The sequence below is a fragment of the Suillus paluster genome (genome assembly GCF_016628075.1).
Source record: "Suillus paluster strain FC165 chromosome Unknown EDB91scaffold_110, whole genome shotgun sequence".
Classification (NCBI taxonomy): domain Eukaryota; kingdom Fungi; phylum Basidiomycota; class Agaricomycetes; order Boletales; family Suillaceae; genus Suillus; species Suillus paluster.
Window position 1 is genome coordinate 52,239 of NW_024537670.1, and position 19,093 is coordinate 71,331.

Genomic DNA, 19,093 nt, shown 5'->3' on the forward strand with positions numbered 1-19,093 from the left:
AGCTAATGAGGCGAGGTACAAACGCGAGCGAATAACGCATGCATGCCCATTAGATGTTCGATAGATTGAAGATTGATCAACGCTGCTTCTTACTGTGGATCTTTACTAGGCCTGACTCTGTCTCCCACAGCCCTATATAAATACCGGTGTGGAGCCTCATCTTGCACTGGTTCCAACATCGCACACAGCATAGTTATGCCTCATGTGCGACCTATTTCCGCACTTCAAACGACTCTATCTTGATTGAATGAAACCTTATTAGATTATCATCAGCGCTCAGCCTTTTGTGGGGTGATTCGAAGAATGCTGCACGTTCGGTTACATTTGCCATAACCTTGTCCTCACAATACATACATAAGTAACGGGATATGGAAGGATATGCGGTGGCCATGGGACCGGATAAAAGTGAGTCCGGGAGAGGTTTCGACACGTTACTCCATCTCTCCCCATCGTTATCCCACAACTTCAACTATCAAGAAATATCTTTGAAATGAGCATGACCCGAATAAAACGTCATCGCCAGTATTACCTGCATGACGGCAGCGTATCATTCCATGCACGTCTTCATTTTGTTTAATTATGATGGTCCTGAATCCTGATAGACTTGTCGTCGACCAGATCGCCGGCACCCTCTTTCGTGTACACAAATATTTTTTTCAAAGAGAGTCGGAATACTTTCGGGAGGCATTCGAAGCAGCTATGCCCCAGGGAGATGGTCACTCCGACCAGGCAGCGTTCAGACTCGATGACGTCAAGGTCAGTGAGTTTGAGCGACTGCTGTGGGTATTCTACAACCCGTGAGCCCTCTTTCCCATCGCATGTTTCCTGCACTGAGGGCTTGCAATCAAAGGCAATATATGTACGATGAGCAGCCCAAGGACCACTGGATCACTATCCTTGACCTGGCTACACGATGGAAATTTCCACGCGTGCGAGACCTGGCAGTCCGTCAGCTGCAAAAGCTCGACATCAAACCTGTCGAGCGAATCGTCACATATGATAAGTACAACCTCGACAAATCTCTCCTCTTACCCGCCTACATTCTTCTGTGTAAACAATCGAACCGCTCTATCGAGGACGGCGAGCAGCTCGGCATGCCTACCGTCCTCATGATAAGCGAGGCTCGTGAGTGTGCACAGAGGTTTGCAGCCGAGCAAGGATGTTCTAGCCCCACAAGCGCTGATGCTGAAGATGAAGAACTTGCCGAGATTTTGAAAGGCGTATTGGGTCTGAGCTCAGACTCACAGGCTAATGGAACGGATGTTGGGTGGGTATAGGATGAGGAGTTATGAGGGGGACATTAAATAATCATCCATACCCACGAGGAGGTTCTGCAACGCTAAGCACTCCGAGACTGAGTAGGTTAGTTGTCACGAGCCTAGTCGATGTGTATGTTTGGCAAATTATCGATCAACGATGTATTGTATCAGCTGTCTGGCATGAAAGCATATAACATGCACGTGTGGACTATAATAAGAACAGCGCCCACAAACGTCAAGAAAGGCTCGACACGTGTTGATAGTGGCGGCGGCTTATTCTAGAAGTTGCTTCATGAAAAGTTGGCTCTCACGCTGCACAGGCTTGACTCTTTCTTCCTTGCCATCATGAACGTCGCTGGTCCCTCACGACTGCGTCCGGTCCCTGGTCCAAGAGAAAGAGACAACTACGAGGAGGATCTTGCCCGTATGATCGCTCAACTTGAACTTGCTGACCTCGAGAGATTACAGACTGTATATGATAACAAAGAGCGTCGAGGAGGACTCTCTGACCGTGAAGTTGCTTTCACATTGTTGATGCAGAATGCTCGAGAGCTTGCGGAGTTCAATTCTGATCGGGCCTTTGCCCAGCGACTTGCTGTTGAACAAGGTGGAGAGCCTCATCCGGCGCCTAGGTAAAGCCATGTATTGCATAATACACCAAAGCTCACAATGAGTAGGCCGGCAACAGTCGTGCAACGAGGTGTTGCGCCCCAACCCGCCATCAGAAAGTACGCTTGCAAGTGTAATACTCCAATGGTGTTCCTAACGATATTTTCAGCACTACATCACAGGCGCAAACATGGGGTCAATGGTTTACATCCCTTTTTTCGGCGCCCAAATCCGGCGGTCAGACCCCAACAAATCCAGTTCAAGCGCCCACCATCGCAGCTAGAGCTCCTCCTCGGTGAGACATATTTCCGCCTTTAATATTAATGTGCTGTTACTGAAACCATCATAACTAGTAGGGCTACCGGTCACGACTGTGTGATCTGTCAGGATCCTATCTTCGGAGCGGAAGTTCGGGCACCATGTGGTCACTTTTATGATATCGGCTGTATCACCGACCTATTCCAGTCAGCAACACGCGACGAGAGCCTGTATCCTCCTCGGTGTTGTCGTCAGAACATTCTACTCCCACAAGTTCGACCTCACTTGACGCAGGCAGTGCTTACTGAGTTTGAACTCAAAGCTCAGGAATTCGGAACCCTGAAGCGCGTTTATTGTGTTGCACCAACGTGCAGTCGTTTCCTCGGGCCATTATATGAAGGGTTCTTCAGCAAGGTCTTTACATGCCCGTCCTCTACATGCACGACGACGACATGTGGAAAATGTCGCGGGAGATATGAAGGATTCACTCACCTCTGCACTCCCGATGTGGAGGCCGAGCAAGTGCTCGCCCTAAGCCGCACCTCGGGGTGGTCACGCTGTCCAGGCTGTGCTCAGATGATCGAGCTTAACATGGGGTGTTTCCACATGACCTGCCGATGCAGGACGGAGTTTTGCTATCTGTGCAGAGCACTCTGGAAGTCCTGCAGGTGTCCGCAGTGGGACGAGAACAGGCTGCTTGCTGCGGCAGAGCGTCGTGTAGATGCTCAGCTGCCGCCCGCACGTCGTGCGCAGCCTGTTAATCCTCCCCAACAGGCACCTGCAGTGCGCCGACCAGCGCCTGCTGTCGGCGCTGTCAGGATCCAACCTGTTAATCCACCTAGGCCAGCGCCTGCTGCCGGCGCTGTCAGGATCCAGCCTGTTAATCCAATCAGACCGGCACCTGCAGCAGCGCCCATACAAGCACCAGCACCCCCTCCTGCCCCACCGCGTCCCTGGGCCACACTTCTCCGTGAAGAGGCACCAGCACCAGCACCTCCTCCAGCACCCTCTTCCCGATCCAGGACTCGTCGTGCTGAGGCGAATGCTCTATGGTTCACGGGAATGCCAGTGCCACAGCCCGCACCTACTGCCACCACAGCGGGCGATGGGCTCTCTGTCAGAGAGCGTATGATAAGGGAGACCATGGAGCGTCTCAGAGTTGATCATGACTGTGAGCACACAAGCTGGAAGTACCGTGGTGGTGGCGGACGTTGTGAGAGCTGCTATATGCATCTTCCACTATACCTCTTCGTAAGTTATTTCCGTCGCCTTGCTTGCATCCCTTCTGATCTAGCACTCGCTAGCGATGTGGAGGGTGTCAATTCCTCGCTTGTAATAGGTGTCGGCGAAACCGTCTGTGAAAAATGAATCCAAATTGCCCTCGGTGGGTCTCGATGCTTTTTCTGATCAATGCAAATTATGCTTTGATCTTGAAACGCATTGTTCCCAGGCACTGTACAATCCATAGTATAGAATGGACGACTTCTTTCATCGTCTGTGGCATGTCAAGGGGAGATTTGTACAATCACATTTGCTGGTAGCCGAAACAATTATTAGCACCCCGTCTTGGGCCTTGTGACCTCAGGAATGATTTGCGCAGACCATTCGGAGATCATTGTGCTAAGTAAACCCGTCACCAGTCTTAGAATGATCCAGCTGGTAGTCACAACGATACTTAGTGTTGATAGTATCTCAAAGGTAGCGACTATCGCACTTGGTAAAGCAGGACATGCCCAGCTTGAGGTTAGACTCTCTGTCTATGTCCTCGAGAGAATGGATTCGACATTTAGCCGGATCGATATCGGAGTGGTCGACTTATCTGTGGACTGTAAGCCTACCCTAGCTGGTTGCTGGATGGGATCCTGGCGAATTCATCACCATCTGACATAACTATGCAAGATATTAATGATAATGATACCTGCAGTCACTGGGTATGTATGGTACATGCAACTTTCGAGAAGTTGGAGCACTTCAAGCTTGGTGTCGACCATGTCCTAAAGGAGTCAGAGTGCAAGGTAAGGGTGTGAACGAGTCAACTCACAGGTGATCCGGATCTGACCTCATGAATTTATAGGACACCGAGAGCTTGACTTGGATCCAGGGACAATTCAAGCAAGGCTTGACCTAGATCTGCAGGTTGTAGCACTGTCACATTCCTTTTTATAGGTGTCCGTCGTTCTACAACTGAATGATTAACATAACAAAATAATGGCATAACCCCCCTTGCACCCAAATCATACGCCGCAAGGCCACATGTTTATCTTGATTTCTCTACTCCCAGACTCAGCGCCGTCCGTGCCTGCGACTCCGTCGTTCCGCTATACAATACCACAACTCGGAAGACCGAGTAGCTCCGGAAGCCTAACGCGAGTCCACTACGAAATGTACAAATGTGGTCAGCTAGGTGGGGGACACGCACCTCTCTAATGAGCTTACGAATCTTGGGATGGCGGGCCTCCACCTCTCCAATATCAAAAGCGAAAATTCGCTCATCCACCTCACCCACCAATATCAAATCATCAGAGTCGGGTTGTAGTAGGGGAGATGCAGCACCACTCTCTCACGGAGGCTGAGCAATTGGCATGGGGAGTGCGTCATCGTCGGGAGCATAGTGTTCTCCGACTTGGGGCGGATTTTCCTTTGGTGCTACGGTGCGTTGGGGACGGTGGGAGGTACATGATAACCCGGCTCTTTGTACGAGTGACACCCTTCTTCTCTGTCCGTGTCATGCCTGTACTCCGGCCCTTTGGATTCCCAACAGCAATACCCGGGAGACGGAATATTCCAGAGTCCATATTACTGGGCTTGATCTTCTTACTCTTTTTCTTCTCGGGTTTCACGATCGTGCTCCAGTTCGCGTCAGGATTGTCATCGAATGCGTATGCGGATACTCCGTGACCACTGCGTGAAACTGACGAGGTCGGGACATTGTATTTCGGCATAGACCTTTCCATATGTTGGGGTAATGGAGATGGCGTTGGTGATTGGTAGGGACGCTTCCTCAACTCGGGAGACACCAGGGCGTCGTCGTTTCTCACAGGCCTTGAAACTCTCTCGACAAATTCTGCTTGAGCTTGTGGTGGGTTGAGGGAGCCATGGATAGTGGAAGCCAGTCACTGCGGCATCGACGGAGGCTCTGCTTCGACCATCTCGCAAGTGGTACTGCGTGGTAGGATTCCTTCGCCAGCACCCGGGGGATAGGAAACGCAGATGACGCTTTAAAACGTTCTATGGAAAGCAGAAAACATGCATCATATGCTATGCAAGCGCACCAGGGTATTCACGATTACCAGTAAGACGTACGCTACGGCGAAAATGCGAAAAGTATTGATCAGGCGGAAGTAACCTTGGAGGAGTATTGACGTTTCTATGAGACGGCCTTGACGGAGAGGATTGATAGCCCACTGGTCGAAGGCGTGATGCATTCGCTGCATAGTCGCGGCTGTAAGGCGGGGATGACATAGACATGAATGGCACGTTAAATCGTGATTGCGACGTCCGACTCGTGTCGGGAGTGGATACATGCGCCATGCTTCGTTGCAAAGGAGGTTCCTCATGTGAATGTATTCTCGCTTGCTAACTGGGGGAAAAGGTAATGTTGAAATGCAACTTGGGGCGAGGCTTGAGTCGCAGATCGTGGAGGTCCTCCTGGGGAGCATTTGACGATAAAATCATAGCCGGCGTGTGAGAAGGTCTGATTTGGGACCCATTGGAAAGAAAAGAGGTAATATCGTGCTGCAAATAATGTCCTGGTTCAGCGCTGCTATTTCCCTGGGTTTGTACACAAACTTGATCCTCCCGAGAGACCCGGAGCGTATTCGACTTGGGCTGCGTAACTTTGGTCTTGAGTGCCTTCAAAAGAGCTGGTGCACGAAGCGGCTTGCGTTCTGCCTGAAATTTGAACGCATCCACAATTCGACCCCGTGGTGCCCGTGGATGTCGTTTTCGTCGTGTATCCTCTGAGACCTCCGGGTGCGGGGTTCTTGATTCGGGGGGCGACTGGCAGCATTTATGCGTGCGATGCTCCAGGGGTTGCGTTTATACTCTACAGCCTCGTGCCTCGAGGTCGAGCTCTTGGATGAGTTTGGAGTCGTTGGAGGGGATATTGGCTTTAGAACTGGTTTCGGCCTCAGATTCAGAGTTTGATTCAGAGTCGAATGCGATACGAGCTCGAGTACGATGGTTAAACGACCATGGGGTTTGTCTGTCCTTTAGTTCTTGGGGATGTATGCGAGTAATCGGTAGTTCATAATTGTTATGTGGCCTGGGCGAAAGCAAGCAGTGTTTAAATTAAGTACAAAGTGTAAGCGTTTGTTTGTCAACACCCTCTGACACAAACAACGTTCACTTCCCGAAGTGCTGAACCTTGATTCATTGAACCACGCATCTGCGTATTCGAGCAGTTCATATAATAGCCTACTTCTCTTTCTTTCTACCATTCCACTGACCAACTCGCATATAAGGCATAGAAGCGACGACGAGCACAAACATCACAGGTACTACTCACGCTTCTACACTTAGTATTACGTCACCAGAGCTAGAGCAGACGCTCGTTCTATTATCATCACATCGTTCTGTCCTCGGATACTTCCTACTTTCGCGTGGGGACCATGTTAGTATCATACATCATTCAGACGTCGTATTTGAGGGAGAGCATGGGGCGAAGTACGCGAACGTTATAGGCAAGATGGTTGAGAGCGTGCAGGCAGGCTTGGAGGAAGTGAGCGGGTCAGAAAACGATGGGGTGCGTAGCAATGTTATTATCTGACACGCTATTTACACGTCATTTCTAGGACCATATTCGCTTCATGAAGATACGGAGCAAACACTATGAAATCATGATTCGCCAGGTCAGTAAGAGATCTGCTTTCGATGATGTTTCTACTAACTACACATTGGCAGATGAAAGATATCTTCTCGCGGTGTTGCATGACCCCGCTTCATGAATTTACCTTCTTCCATCATATCTCTTATATCTCTGTTTGTCTTACGACTGTATCGGTAGGATCTTGCGATCCAAGGCATCTCTCATAATGGTAGACTCGCTCATTTGCTTTGCATTGTCATAGGCAGCAGACTTAGCCCCAGAACTTCGTGGCATATTATTGGCACCAGGCTACCACACTCCTCCACGCGTATGATACTACATTAACGCTCTGGCGAAAATAATTGCATCAGTGCTGGGACTCAGGAAGCAACGAGAAGAACCGAGCTCACTCCAGGCACTGGACACAGTAAGTAGGAACCATGTTCACTCTTGCCTCTCATTAGCAAGTGCCAGACAGATCACCAGTTACCTGGCAGCAACGAGTACAGTCGCATGTCACAAAACTTGCAATTTCGTTGTCTGATCCACAATAAAACAAGTAATCGTGGCCGTTGTTAAAACCGGAGAGAAGTCCGCACTCCACTTTGTCTGCGAGCAACCGTAAGCATGCGGTCTGAGATTCACACGTCCAGAACACGCTAGGTTGCAAGAGTACTCACGAGGTCTGTCGCAGAATATGCCGATGGGGGTGATTTTAGATGCACCGGTTGCTGCGCCAGCTACCACTGTGATAGACATGACCAAAGTGACGAGTGAGATGGATTTCATAGTTGCGATCCAAGAGAGGCTTGAGGCTTGATCGTTTTTTTGCCATCGGGTCGGAATCTAGTACGTTAGTTTTATACACATGTAGTATAGGGAGCGGCCAAAACATCCAATCTAGTGTGTCCGATGCTCGCGTGAATGGATGTTCCCCCGATGTGACGTTGAGCTCTTAATGAATTTTTTGTAGCAAAGTTGATCCGCCTGCATGACGATATCCTGAACGACCGACTTCTGGTCGAGTTCTTGCTCACTTTCCGAGTCATTGGACACATCTATCCACAGTCAAATCTCTCGTATCTATGAGGACCTACCACAAGTTGGCGACGACTACGTAACGCGCCCCACAGTGAATCTCGTGTTGACGGCGAAATCGATGAACCGGACATTTGCCAAAAAGTTGTGGCCGGAGGAAATGGATAGCCTTCATCTTGAGCTTGGCTTGAGCCGGATAGTTTAACAAGCGCCGTGTGACACGGGCAAAGCAAAGCATGCTCTCTTCTACGGCACAGCTCCAAGTTTCAGTGGATTGTTGTGCTACATAATTCCATTGTACGAACCGGTGGTGGTCGAAGGCGAAGGTCACGCTGGCGGCATTACTGATGATGAGGGTGAACGGCCTATAGGTTTTCCCGTGTGGGACTTGGGTACTGTTGAGATTCGAGGCGGATGTCCAATCAGTGGACATGGCCCGTGCAGTGACTTGCGGAGAATCTGAGTATCGGAGTTGTATCTAGTACATAAAGGACGAGCGGAGCTTACTGGAATATATAAATATGTCCCACACAACCAGAGAGTACGAGAACATAAAGTTCTCGACAGGTATTACCAGCTGGCGGTTGAATAGGGTGGCCATGCATGGGGACTTACCAAGTGATGCTAGGAACTTGCTAGCCGGGACCTGCAATGTGTTATATGTAGCCCAATGATCAAGTTGGCGGGAAAGGCAGCACGGCAAATGTACTTCTGGAAGGTCGCAGAAAAGGCAACAGTATATTCGGTGAGATCATTCCTAACCCTATAACGCTCACGCTGATAATGAGTACAGCGTCTTTTGAAACGGCGTGAGATCAGGCTTAGACGTGAGCAAGAAGGACTGCGTACCCTGCAGGCCTGATCCTTGGAATTTCTTGGGGCTCAGCCACTCCTTATTGAATAGGACCATGAATGAGTCAAAAAATTGGAGGGCTAGAGCGCGATCGCCGATTAGATCGACAACAAGGTCGAACCCAAAGCCAGTGATGATAATGATGAAGATGCAGCGCTGTACGCAGCGACAGGAAAGGGTTGGTTCTACTGCCACCGTTGAATCAGCTATTCACGTTTACAGAACGCGCAGACCTCGCCTGTTGTCGCTTCACCGAAGATATCAATTTCCAGATTGCGCTCTGTAAGTCAAATTTCCATGCCGGGTGCTTGATTAGCATGATCTGGCAAGTTTCTTGCATCGTTGGTAAGTTTTCATGCACGGGCTCCTCAGCCGCTAGCTCGTGATACGCACGGGGGGAAAACTACAGACCGTCCACATGATCCCATAATGACATTAACTTGTATGCCGTCGGCATGACCTTCGCCTTCAGCTACCATATGTTCGCACTAACGCGGAGTTGTATTTTGGAAGTGAGCATACTCTGCTTTGGCCATGTCGCAGGCCTGTTTATCTAGCTCAAGATGAAGGTTATCTATCCCTCCGACGACAAATTATGCTCACTCTTGAATTTTCGGCATATGTCCGGTTCATGGATTTCACGAGTTTCTCCTACGGCGCGCGTCACTTAGTCACCACCACTTTTGGCAGTTCCCCATAGAAATTGGTCTAGGTCATCGCTGGTAAGTTCCTATGCATAGCCACGCTATTCAGCCGCCAGCTCGTAATACCCAAGTCCTACACGGGAAAAACTATAGACCGTTCATACCTCATCAATGCCGCTAGCATGACCTTCGTCTTCGGCCACCACTCGTGTATACTACTTCAATTGCGCGATCGGGGCTGGCTCGTACATTGGGATTGTGTAGCACTACAATCCACCGAAACTTAGAGTTGTACCGTGGAGGTGAGCATACTCTGCTTTGCCCATGTTACACGCTTATGGATGGAGGTTATCCATTTCCTCCGGCAATAACGTTTTGGCAAATGTCCGGTTCATCGATTTCACCGTCAACACGATACTCCACTGGTGCGCGTTACTTACTAGTTGCCGCCAACTTGTGGCAGTTCCCCCATAGACATTGATCTGGACGAGGGATTTGACTGTGGATACGTGCGTGGTCTTGATGCGAACGCGTCCAGTGACTCGGAAAGCGAGCAAGAACACGACCAGAAGTTGGTCGTTCAGGAGATCGTCAGGTGAGCGGATCAAGTTTGCATATTCTTACAGAAATTCCATTACGGGTTCAACGTCATTGGAGGTGTCACGAGACACCATCTTGGAGCACTGTAACCATGCTTTTGAGGTCCTGATTCAGAAACTGAGGAACATCCTTTTATGCGAGCAGATGCACAGCTAGATAGGTGTTCCCTACACCACATGTATATAAACCAAAGTACTAGCTTTCGACTCAATAGAAAAACCCCATCAAGCCTTAGCCTCTCTTAGATCGCAACTATGAAATTCATCTCACTGGCCACTTTGCTCATGTCTGCCACAGTGATAGCTGCAGCTACCGGTGCATCTAAAATCACCCCCATCGGCCAACCCTGCAACCAACCTCGTGAGTACTCTTGTAGCCTAGCGTGTTCTAGATGTGTGAACCTTAAACTGCGTGCTTACGGTTGCTCGCAGGCAAATTGGAGTGCGGATTTCTCTCAGGTTTTAACAATGGAAATTCGTTCTTGTATTATTGTGGACCAGACGACACAATTCTGAGTTATGTGAAATGCAATTGTGCTCCTTGCTGCAGAGTGACTGGTGCTCTGTCTGGTCATTGTTAATGAGAGGCAAGAATGAACATGGTTATTACTGTGTCTCTACAACAGCACAGTGCCTGGGGTGAGCCTGGGTCTTCTCGTTGCCTCCCGAGTCCGAACACTGATGTGGTTATCCTCGCCAGAACGTTCATGAAGGCAATAATGTAGCATGGTACCCGTGGAGGAGTGCGGTAGCCTATTGTCAATGATATGCCATAGAGTTCTGGGGCCAAGCCCGCTGTCTATAACAGTGCAAAACAGATGAGCCAGTCCCCCATTAGGTATGCGTTAGATCGCGTCGCACGAGATTTCATCAAAGAACTCCTACACACCATATTCAGACGCTCGTGATGAGGGCAGACAGACTGCTTGCGTGATCATATACGTTGTGACAGCGACCACAGGTTTGCACTTCCTCAGTACAAGCTAGGAATTTTCGCACGTGTCGACTGAATCAGACGCGATATGCGGGGGAAAAGTGTAGCGGCGGAGCTGATAAAGAACCTGTGACCTTGCGAGATAGAGAACGTTAGCAAAGTAAGTACCGGGATCCGGGAGATTACCCGAAAGGCTACTGGAGCTGACTAGCCTGACATGTGGGAAACACAGGCGGGTCCTTGACGAAGTCTGCGGAGTCTGGGCAGACCTCTTTCCTAGATGTACGCAGAATTGCTCAGCCTTCAAGGGTGGCTGGCAGCATCGAGGCGTGCAATGCTCCAGAGGTTGGGTTTGTACTCTACAGTCTCGTGCTGCGAGGAGATATCGAGCTCTTGGATGAGTCTGGAGTCGTCGGAGGGGATATTGGTTTAGAGTAGTGCTGCCAACGGTTCGGCTCAGTTCGGCTCGGACCGGCTACATCCGGTTTCACCCTCACAAAATTTCAGACCTGGTCTGAACCAGCTTTGCTCGGACCGGCTCAGTGCAGTTATAGGTAGCCAGCCGGTTAGCCGGTAGCTCATTACTATATTAAGATTAATCATCATTGTACAAGTCCTCGTCCACTACTAGATAGTCCCACCAGTCCGTGTGTCCCAAGAGTTCGCGCATTGACTCTAGCACACGCAATTCTGCACGGAATCCTCATGTATGTTGCATTTAGGTCCTCCCCAGCATAATACACAGTGCCATGTTTTTTGTTAGAAGAAAATTGAAGTAGATCTCATTCCATGGCCAACTTATTGGTGCTGGAGGCTAGTTTTTGGCATAGAAGGCTCGCTCTAAAGGTCAGATCACCACATAAAATTCTGGAATGCGGTATGATGGTTATACATGATGAGAGAATACTAAAAAAAAATTCTCTGGGGCCACATGCTTGTCAGGATCATCTGCAATAAAAGAAATATGCCTCAGATGTGACAATCTATCCAAAGTGTTACATCAAGACTGTGTAAATCGAAACTCCACAATGCCAAATTGAAGTCCTTGCAACACACTAGTACGTACAAATGGTTGTGGACACTGCAGAGTGTGAAAAGGTATTGTGGCAGATGGGTGACATGGTGTGACAAAGTGTGTGAACTCTAGGGAAAATGCACTTTTCTGCACGGTAACTCTCCGCCAGACTCAACACGTCGAGTTTCAAGAGAGGGACTAGCAGATGTTGTACTTTCGATGTCAGGCTATCAAACTGTCAAAGAATTAAATTTTTATGTTTGTGTGTTGTGGAGTAATAGACGTTACCCCAAAAATGCGCGAACTCTAGTGGACATCTAGCACTAGGCTGTCAATAAAGGCAGCAATATCTTCTGGAATCAAAGTTGCATCACTTGTTATCATCTCCATCTCCTGAAACACTGTTGCACAATCTGTTCCTTCTGAAAAATTCAGTCCACGCTCATGTTGGATCAAAAACTTGAGAATCTGAAGTGCTTCCATGAGCTCAGGACTTAAATGGTTCCAATGCATGGTGATAGTCTCTTTACTGGACGAAAAAACTTGTTCACAAGGCACAGCAGAGCCCTGCACAGAATGAATATCCATGGCAAGAGAAAAGAGTGTTGGATATAGAAGCCGATTGTCCCAGTAAGCCTAAGTTAGTGGTACACAAGTTTTCGACACAATATTCCATACACATTCCAATAAATCAAAGCACTATTCAAGTTGCTGATCTGGGAGTCAAGCAAATAGGCATCAACCTCATCTTGTAAGCTGCATTGAGCAGTCAAAGGTTGTTGATGAGTTGTGGCTATGCCCAGTATGGTTTCGGCCCAAGTATCTTCTGACTTGGCATTGCTGAACACAAAGCTATTTGGTTAGTCAGCAAGTACTATGGATGATACAAGTAGAGCATTATCACCTCCGATAATAGTAAATCTTTTGCCCATTGTACCTTTTTGGGGGTATGTGATGAAAACCAGTTGAGTTTTATCATGGGGTTGACCACTGGCAGGAACACGTCAGGAATCCCATGAACACAAGAGAACGTGAACACTGACTCATAGCAAGAGCATATGCTGGAACATCAGCAATGCATGACCGATAATCATTGAGTTTATTGAGCCCTGGTTAAATTACAGTAGCGAGATTGGGGTCATCATCTAACTGCTTACTCCATATTTGCACCATAGCCTCAAATGCTGGAATAGCATTACACAATGTTGGAGTTTTCTCAGCTGACAACCTTTGTTGAAAAGCATGTGGGACCTGTAGAATGATGGTGAGATGGCATGCAAAACCCAAATTCTAACAACACATGCTAAGGACCTTGCAGAACACATCAAGTGCATCCTATTCACCACTTCCAAATTTGTACTTCTGGAACTCAGGAAAGCTGTCACTCGACAGAAATCTATCAATTCCTTGATGGCTGTGACTTAGAGAGCACACCTTCGAAGATGCATGTAGACACTTACTTCACGCAACACAATTGCACGTTCAACCATTAGTAATGTTGAAGACCAACAAACATCAATGTCTCTGAGTAATTGAAGGTCCTTTTGCTTCAAAGCATTGAGGATTCTTGTAAAATACTGGTGATGGAGGGATGATGCTTGAATCTGCATAAATTCAACCTTTAGTCATCAGATACAATTACAATGAGACTTACAACATGAACAACAGTTTGAACTGTGGCAATAGGATCATGATCAATAGCATCCATAAAACTCCATGCTTCAGTACCAGGGGGAGCACTAGGAATAAAATCAGGTGCATCTTGACTGGCAAAATTAATGTTTGTAATTGCCTCAAGTACAGCCTTGCAAGCTAAGTTAACAATATGGGGAAAACACCTGTAACCACTAAGCATGAGTTATCAAGCATCATTGGTGAATTTCTAACCTCCTACCGGATATGACATAACCTTCGATCAAACATGATATTGCGGTGGGTAAGCTCACACTCCAAGTGCATCATGAAGGTGTCATTATTTGCTGCATTGTCCATAGTAATCCACCCAATCTGTATAAAGAGTGTAGCAGTAAACACATCACTAATAACATCAAAAACGAACCTTGTCAGCTATGTCAATCCGATCCAACACATACAGAAATGCATAGGCAATATGCTCCCCGTTATGACGACCAGGCACACAGTGAAATCTGATCAAGTCAGCATGTAATCTCAGTGCATGCTTTGTAGTACAATCTAGTTCATTATTCTTAACTGCTTGGATCCAGTGGGCAGTAGCTGCCATGAAAGGTGTCAGGTTGAAATCAGACCACAAGTCCATCATCAACAAGATCTTGCCAAGAGAACCCTGGACAACACTCAGAATGCAGGCTAAATGGGAAGTGAGAAGCATACCGCCATTTCCGATGCCAACACATCCAGATATTGGTTGAAGGAGTCCACAAGCTGGTTCTTCAGTGTGGTGCGATGTGGAATGTCAGAGTCATTTAACTCTTCATGCAGCATCAAAAAGATGGCTCGCAAACGTGGACTCTCAATGACATTCAGTGACTATCAAGGGCAAAAATGATGAGAGGTCAACCACACGTACAACTAGTTAAATGAACTTACAAGATCATCACCAACAATAAACTCCAATGTGGCATCAACAAATGCTGCTGGTGAGAATGCTGCACACAGAATGTTGTTGTGAGCAGGTCCACCGGTCCCTGAATGACATTTTTGGTATAAGCTAATAGCTGGCTGAGCACACTTTTCCGTGATCACAATCTTAAGTTGATCACAAGCAGCGATCCACATGTCAGCATGAATTTCAAATAGATGGCGGCGGAGGACCCCCGTTGTAGTTGTGGGGCTGTATGAAGCACATTGCTCTGCTTGGGGTTGGCCAGCTGCTTTGAGTTGCCTACAACAAGCATATCTTGTCAGTCTGCTATCTCAAAGCCCTACATTAACTTACTTGCAGAATATACACACATTCTTCTCTGATGAACCTTGGTAAAAAGTCCAGACATCCCTTGCTCGTTGAGGTTGATTTGCGACGATTGTGGCTATGACGGCCAGCATGTGGAGTAAGGCCTGACAACATTGCCCTTACACGGTGTATGGACCAAGTCATTACAGGAACCCTCTGCATTGCAGGAGTACACACAGGAGTTGTGGGGATGACAGCAGGTGATGAAGGAGGAACTCCACAAAATACGATGCCTGGAAGATGAGCAAATGTCACAGTGTGATGCCAATGAGATGGAAGCTCATGCCTGTCAGCCACATGAGGTTCAGTAAACACAAGAGGCTGAACGGGAGGATGCATTGATGGAACCACAAGCTGCTGTGAAGGCTTGGGGGTTTCCAGAACCATGGCAATTGCAGCGGTAAAGTCTGAAAAAGATGGTGAGGATTAACACAGCTCACTGGGCATCATGTAGCTAACCTTCACTAAGAGATTCACAGACCTGAAAGGTTGTCTGGAGGGCACCATTTGGAAGAGTGAGTGTGCTACTACAACCATGGCCGCGGCCCCGATGACCATGGCCACCTCTTGCATCAGGCATGATAAGGCAGGATGAGGTGCAAGGCAATATCGAGACCAAGCTGCATGAATTGTGGGCCATAAATACACCACAATTGAGACTCAGAGACACCTCACCAATCATTGAGTCATGGACTAACCAATTTGAAGACACAGCATTCAACATGTAAAGATGTAGATGACTTTTTACGTTCAAGCAGCTGTTTTAAGCTCCAAAATGAATTAGCACACTGCAACTTATGGTCTGCTAGATTAAACTCACAGGCATACTGTCAAAATCCCTCTCTGTGTTCCTGAATTGCCCAATGTTAGACTTGGGGTGCTCAGGTGGGCTTGAAGGACTGCGGTGAGGCCATACCTGCAGAGTTGTGTTGTATTGCACCCGATCCAAGTCAACAGGTGGGCTAGAAGGACCGCAATGAGGTGATACCTGCAGAGTTGTGCTATATTACACCCGATCAATGTTATACCCACCTCCATAAAGTGACGGTGAGAGTAAAAACAACTCACATTAGCATCCTCAGCATTCACCCCAGCAGTGCTAATAGTCCTGGCCTTTTCCTTTTCCTCGTCCTCGTTGACCATGAGAGGGTCCACATCAATGCTACCTTGGATAACCTTGAGGTGTGTCTTGTTTGTAACTCGATTGCAGTTTTGAAGGGTTGAGGTACCCAGATTCGGGTTGCAGGGCATGACATGGAGATGTGACAGGATGAAGATTGGTTTAATGGAGACTGGCTTCTGGGTATGAGAAATGGCGAGGGAACAAGAGACATTAGGTCAAAGTCTTTGTGAGAAGTAGAAAGACACCTTTATTGTGCAGCCAAGAAACAGATAAACATAGAAAGAGTATCATGCATCAACAATCAGCTAAAGTGGCACATGCAACCAAGATATACAACACACACCTATCTCCAAGCCACGACGGCCAAGTTCAAGAGACAAATTGAATGATATATGTGCATGCTTTGTGTAAGAATCATGAGAATGCTGTGCATTTCAGATGAGCGTGAGGAGGCATGGAACTGACTCACAAATGAGGGCAATACTCCATGTCTGCAAAATGTGCTAATGGTAAGATATAGGCAAAGATAACAAAGACAAAGTGTCAAGCGGTTCATTTCCACTATCAGAATTAGCCAGAGGCTCAACCGCAGCCGAGCTGTAGAAAACCATAAACTTTGGTTCAAAGTCCAACCAATTACATAAGCCGTTTAGTCAGCTCAGTTCAGCTAAAATTTGGCTCGGCTTTGCTGGCTCACTGATTATAGCCGAATCATTGGCAACACTAGTTTAGAGCTGGTTTTGGCCTCAGATTCAGAGTCAGATGTGTTTTGAGCTCAGGTACGGTGGTCTAATGTTGAATGACCACAGATTTTGTGTGTCCTTTATTTCTTGGGGATGCATGTGAGTAATTGGTAGTTCATAATTGTCATGTGGTCTGAGCGAAAGCAAGCAGTCACCGTGTGCAAGCTTTGCATAGCAAAGGGTTGTGGAGATACACTGAGAAGGTGTTTTTCAAGGTATACATATAATTAGGGACGCTCAAAGTTGGGTGCACATGTCGCACACCACACACTGCACATGCACACAACCCCCCTCACACACACACATGTGATCAAACTACCTTAGATAATCCAACCTTCTCTACAATGCTGATTGCGCTTTACCTCCCTCACTCACTCATTTGTCATCGTCCGTTCGCATCATTACCATGGGGAGGAAGAAGAAGGACACCGGAATCACCATCCCTGAGATTACATGGACCAATGACTTAATCTGGAAGTTGCTGGCCGAGATAGAATTGCCAGAGAACAGAGTTGTATTGTTGGGCAAATGGAAGAAGTGCAAGGTACACTGACAACTATGCTATGTACCAGAGATAGCTCAAAATTCGCAGAATACCTCAGATGATAGCAAGGCTACTGTGTATCAGTGCATGGCTGCCGTGATTTTCCTGCAGTTCCATAACCTAAATCCCACTGTTACTGGGGACTGCGTCAAGTGCAAGTATGAGCAGTAAGTGTCTGAGTCTCCTATAATCTATTTTTATAATAAGTTCATACCATGCTTGTAGCAAGGATTCAATGGCAGTAAAGCATCACTCTGTAAACAACTCCACTGTACCCTCTGCAATTCCTGCATGGCAGGCAATATCCTGCAGAGATCCTCCATTTCCATAATGTCCCATTTGGTAGAGTGTAACAGCAAGCTGAGTCTGGACAGGTGTTTGTGAATTGTTGGAATTATTATAGAATGCAGGATGGTCTTCAATCAAATCAAGTAACACCTTGAACATGGTTGGGGAAATGCAAAGCATGCTGGTAAAGCAATGGTAGTCAGTCTGGCTTTGGGCATATTCCCAAGCAAGATGCAAACTGCCAGCTTTGGCAACAGGGGATCGGCCTTGCAGGTAGTGAGTTTGTTGGATAGCGAGAATACAAGATACATCACAGTGTAGTTGTAGTGCTGCCTCTTCGAGGGTTACTGCAGGGTGAAATAAAGTACAGAGAACTATGAATAAGAGGTATGAGTGCAGATATTGATCATGCAAAGTGTAACAAGTCATTCATCTGATTTAATGTGCTACACTGCTAATTGACTTGCTCAGACTTTGTTGATCATTGATTATCTAAGGTGGTTTGATCATGTGTGCATGTGCAAGGGGGGTCGTGTGTGTGTGCGGTGTGCAATGTGTGCGCCCAACTTTGAGTGTCCCTATTGTATATCATTTGTCAGCTGTCTATGTGTACATGTGTACTATTGGTTACCACAACTTCAGACAACCACTGGTTTGGACACTGTGCAATATCTCACTCAACTCTACTTCAAATCATATTCTGCTTGACCACATATCATTGTACACTTGTAATACACTATTGCAAGGTTGAATTTTTGAAATTGGTCAAGAAATGATTGAGATTCTTTCTTCTTTCCCTTGATACACGCTTACTACACATATCTCTTATCAGTGTATATTTAGTTCGGTGTTACTCAGATGCCTCATTGCTTATGTATGTGCTTACTGATACATACCTATTATTACGTCACACCCTGTACCCATAGTACTATGTAAACAGTAGCTAGGTGACACTGACTCTTCAGCTTAACCTACACTGATTTTCCTCTGATCACTTTGACTTCATTCTAAGTTACCTCTTCGGTACTTAGCCTTTACTTGAACTTGGGCATTCTTTAGACAGTTGTCTAAAATGTATTGACAGACCTTTGGTCTTATGGATTGATTTTTTGCCTGTGTTATACTTCGGCGTAACACAAATCCTCAAGAGTCACCAGAGTACCCTCATAGGCCTTATCAAAGGGTTGGCTCTGGTTATCCCCCATGGTCTTAGAGAGTCTCCAGCATGTTATTGTGGGTCCTGCTGCCCTCAGGTATGATAATCTAAAGCCTCTGGTGCCCCTTGCACATGCATTATGTTCTCCACTTGCCCTTATGTCATATCTCCCATGTTTCTACTCACACCTATGTTATCTTATCACATGTTTTCTTATCACACCTCATGTTTTCATCATTGGAGTTATGTTTGTAGTTTGTACTTACGTTATTCTAATAAAACATATCACAC

At 47.2% G+C, this 19,093-nt stretch overlaps 8 protein-coding genes across 8 annotated transcripts; 6 read left to right on the forward strand and 2 right to left on the reverse strand.

Annotated features, from left to right (window-relative positions):
• Window positions 1-186: 186 nt before the first annotated feature.
• Window positions 187-1,489, forward strand: EDB91DRAFT_1166927 (uncharacterized protein). Its single transcript, XM_041320031.1, has 3 exons — window positions 187-556; window positions 619-797; window positions 851-1,489. The coding sequence occupies exons 1-3, from the start codon at window positions 491-493 to the stop codon at window positions 1,275-1,277; spliced, it is 672 nt and encodes a 223-aa protein (XP_041171151.1). The 5' UTR covers window positions 187-490; the 3' UTR covers window positions 1,278-1,489.
• A 72-nt stretch (window positions 1,490-1,561) lies between these two features.
• EDB91DRAFT_1166930 (uncharacterized protein) lies at window positions 1,562-3,898 on the forward strand. The gene is made up of 4 exons (XM_041320032.1): window positions 1,562-1,987; window positions 2,038-2,163; window positions 2,222-3,377; window positions 3,431-3,898. Exons 1-4 carry the CDS (start codon window positions 1,929-1,931, stop codon window positions 3,485-3,487), a joined length of 1,398 nt encoding a protein of 465 aa, XP_041171152.1. The 5' UTR covers window positions 1,562-1,928; the 3' UTR covers window positions 3,488-3,898.
• EDB91DRAFT_1017425 (uncharacterized protein) lies at window positions 1,620-1,865 on the forward strand (the record flags this gene model as incomplete). The annotated part of the gene is made up of 1 exon (XM_041312508.1): window positions 1,620-1,865. A coding segment is annotated over one exon (246 nt), but the record flags the coding sequence as incomplete, so codon positions are not given.
• Window positions 3,899-6,651: 2,753 nt separating the features above from the next.
• Window positions 6,652-7,072, forward strand: EDB91DRAFT_1061892 (uncharacterized protein; the record flags this gene model as incomplete). The annotated part of the gene is made up of 3 exons (XM_041314488.1): window positions 6,652-6,870; window positions 6,920-6,980; window positions 7,029-7,072. Coding segments are annotated over 3 exons (324 nt in total), but the record flags the coding sequence as incomplete, so codon positions are not given.
• Window positions 7,073-7,274: 202 nt separating this feature from the next.
• On the reverse strand, window positions 7,275-7,856 carry EDB91DRAFT_78343 (uncharacterized protein). The gene is made up of 2 exons (XM_041328386.1): window positions 7,344-7,856; window positions 7,275-7,282 (listed from the first exon to the last, which is right to left on the reverse strand). The coding sequence occupies exon 1, from the start codon at window positions 7,720-7,722 to the stop codon at window positions 7,450-7,452; it is 273 nt and encodes a 90-aa protein (XP_041171155.1). The 5' UTR covers window positions 7,723-7,856; the 3' UTR covers window positions 7,275-7,282; window positions 7,344-7,449.
• On the reverse strand, window positions 7,857-8,714 carry EDB91DRAFT_78374 (uncharacterized protein). The gene is made up of 3 exons (XM_041328389.1): window positions 8,479-8,714; window positions 8,277-8,418; window positions 7,857-8,217 (listed from the first exon to the last, which is right to left on the reverse strand). The coding sequence occupies exons 1-3, from the start codon at window positions 8,570-8,572 to the stop codon at window positions 7,992-7,994; spliced, it is 462 nt and encodes a 153-aa protein (XP_041171156.1). The 5' UTR covers window positions 8,573-8,714; the 3' UTR covers window positions 7,857-7,991.
• Window positions 8,715-10,322: 1,608 nt separating this feature from the next.
• Window positions 10,323-11,439, forward strand: EDB91DRAFT_1086927 (uncharacterized protein; the record flags this gene model as incomplete). The annotated part of the gene is made up of 3 exons (XM_041316141.1): window positions 10,323-10,428; window positions 10,966-11,028; window positions 11,234-11,439. 3 exons carry the CDS (start codon window positions 10,323-10,325, stop codon window positions 11,437-11,439), a joined length of 375 nt encoding a protein of 124 aa, XP_041171157.1.
• A 5,781-nt stretch (window positions 11,440-17,220) lies between these two features.
• EDB91DRAFT_1254528 (uncharacterized protein) lies at window positions 17,221-17,689 on the forward strand (the record flags this gene model as incomplete). Its single annotated transcript, XM_041323834.1, has 3 exons — window positions 17,221-17,358; window positions 17,407-17,525; window positions 17,584-17,689. The coding sequence occupies 3 exons, from the start codon at window positions 17,221-17,223 to the stop codon at window positions 17,687-17,689; spliced, it is 363 nt and encodes a 120-aa protein (XP_041171158.1).
• Between the last annotated feature and the right edge of the window lie 1,404 nt (window positions 17,690-19,093).

Excerpts from the sequence above, each read along its gene's own strand:
- EDB91DRAFT_78374 (XM_041328389.1), bottom strand. The coding sequence starts at position 8,572 with ATGGCCACCCTATTCAACCGCCAGCTGGTAATACCTGTCGAGAACTTT. Across the intron at positions 8,419-8,478 it reads GGACATATTTATATATTCCA|TCACTGCACGGGCCATGTCC; the intron begins GTAAGCTCCGCT and ends ATTCTCCGCAAG. Across the intron at positions 8,218-8,276 it reads TTCGCCTTCGACCACCACCG|AAGAGAGCATGCTTTGCTTT; the intron begins GTTCGTACAATG and ends GCTGTGCCGTAG.
- EDB91DRAFT_1166927 (XM_041320031.1), top strand. The coding sequence starts at position 491 with ATGAGCATGACCCGAATAAAACGTCATCGCCAGTATTACCTGCATGAC. Across the intron at positions 557-618 it reads ACGGCAGCGTATCATTCCAT|ATCGCCGGCACCCTCTTTCG; the intron begins GCACGTCTTCAT and ends GTCGTCGACCAG. Across the intron at positions 798-850 it reads CTGTGGGTATTCTACAACCC|GCAATATATGTACGATGAGC; the intron begins GTGAGCCCTCTT and ends TTGCAATCAAAG.
- EDB91DRAFT_1166930 (XM_041320032.1), top strand. The coding sequence starts at position 1,929 with ATGAGTAGGCCGGCAACAGTCGTGCAACGAGGTGTTGCGCCCCAACCC. Across the intron at positions 2,164-2,221 it reads GCAGCTAGAGCTCCTCCTCG|TAGGGCTACCGGTCACGACT; the intron begins GTGAGACATATT and ends CATCATAACTAG. Across the intron at positions 3,378-3,430 it reads ATCTTCCACTATACCTCTTC|CGATGTGGAGGGTGTCAATT; the intron begins GTAAGTTATTTC and ends AGCACTCGCTAG.
- EDB91DRAFT_78343 (XM_041328386.1), bottom strand. The coding sequence starts at position 7,722 with ATGAAATCCATCTCACTCGTCACTTTGGTCATGTCTATCACAGTGGTA.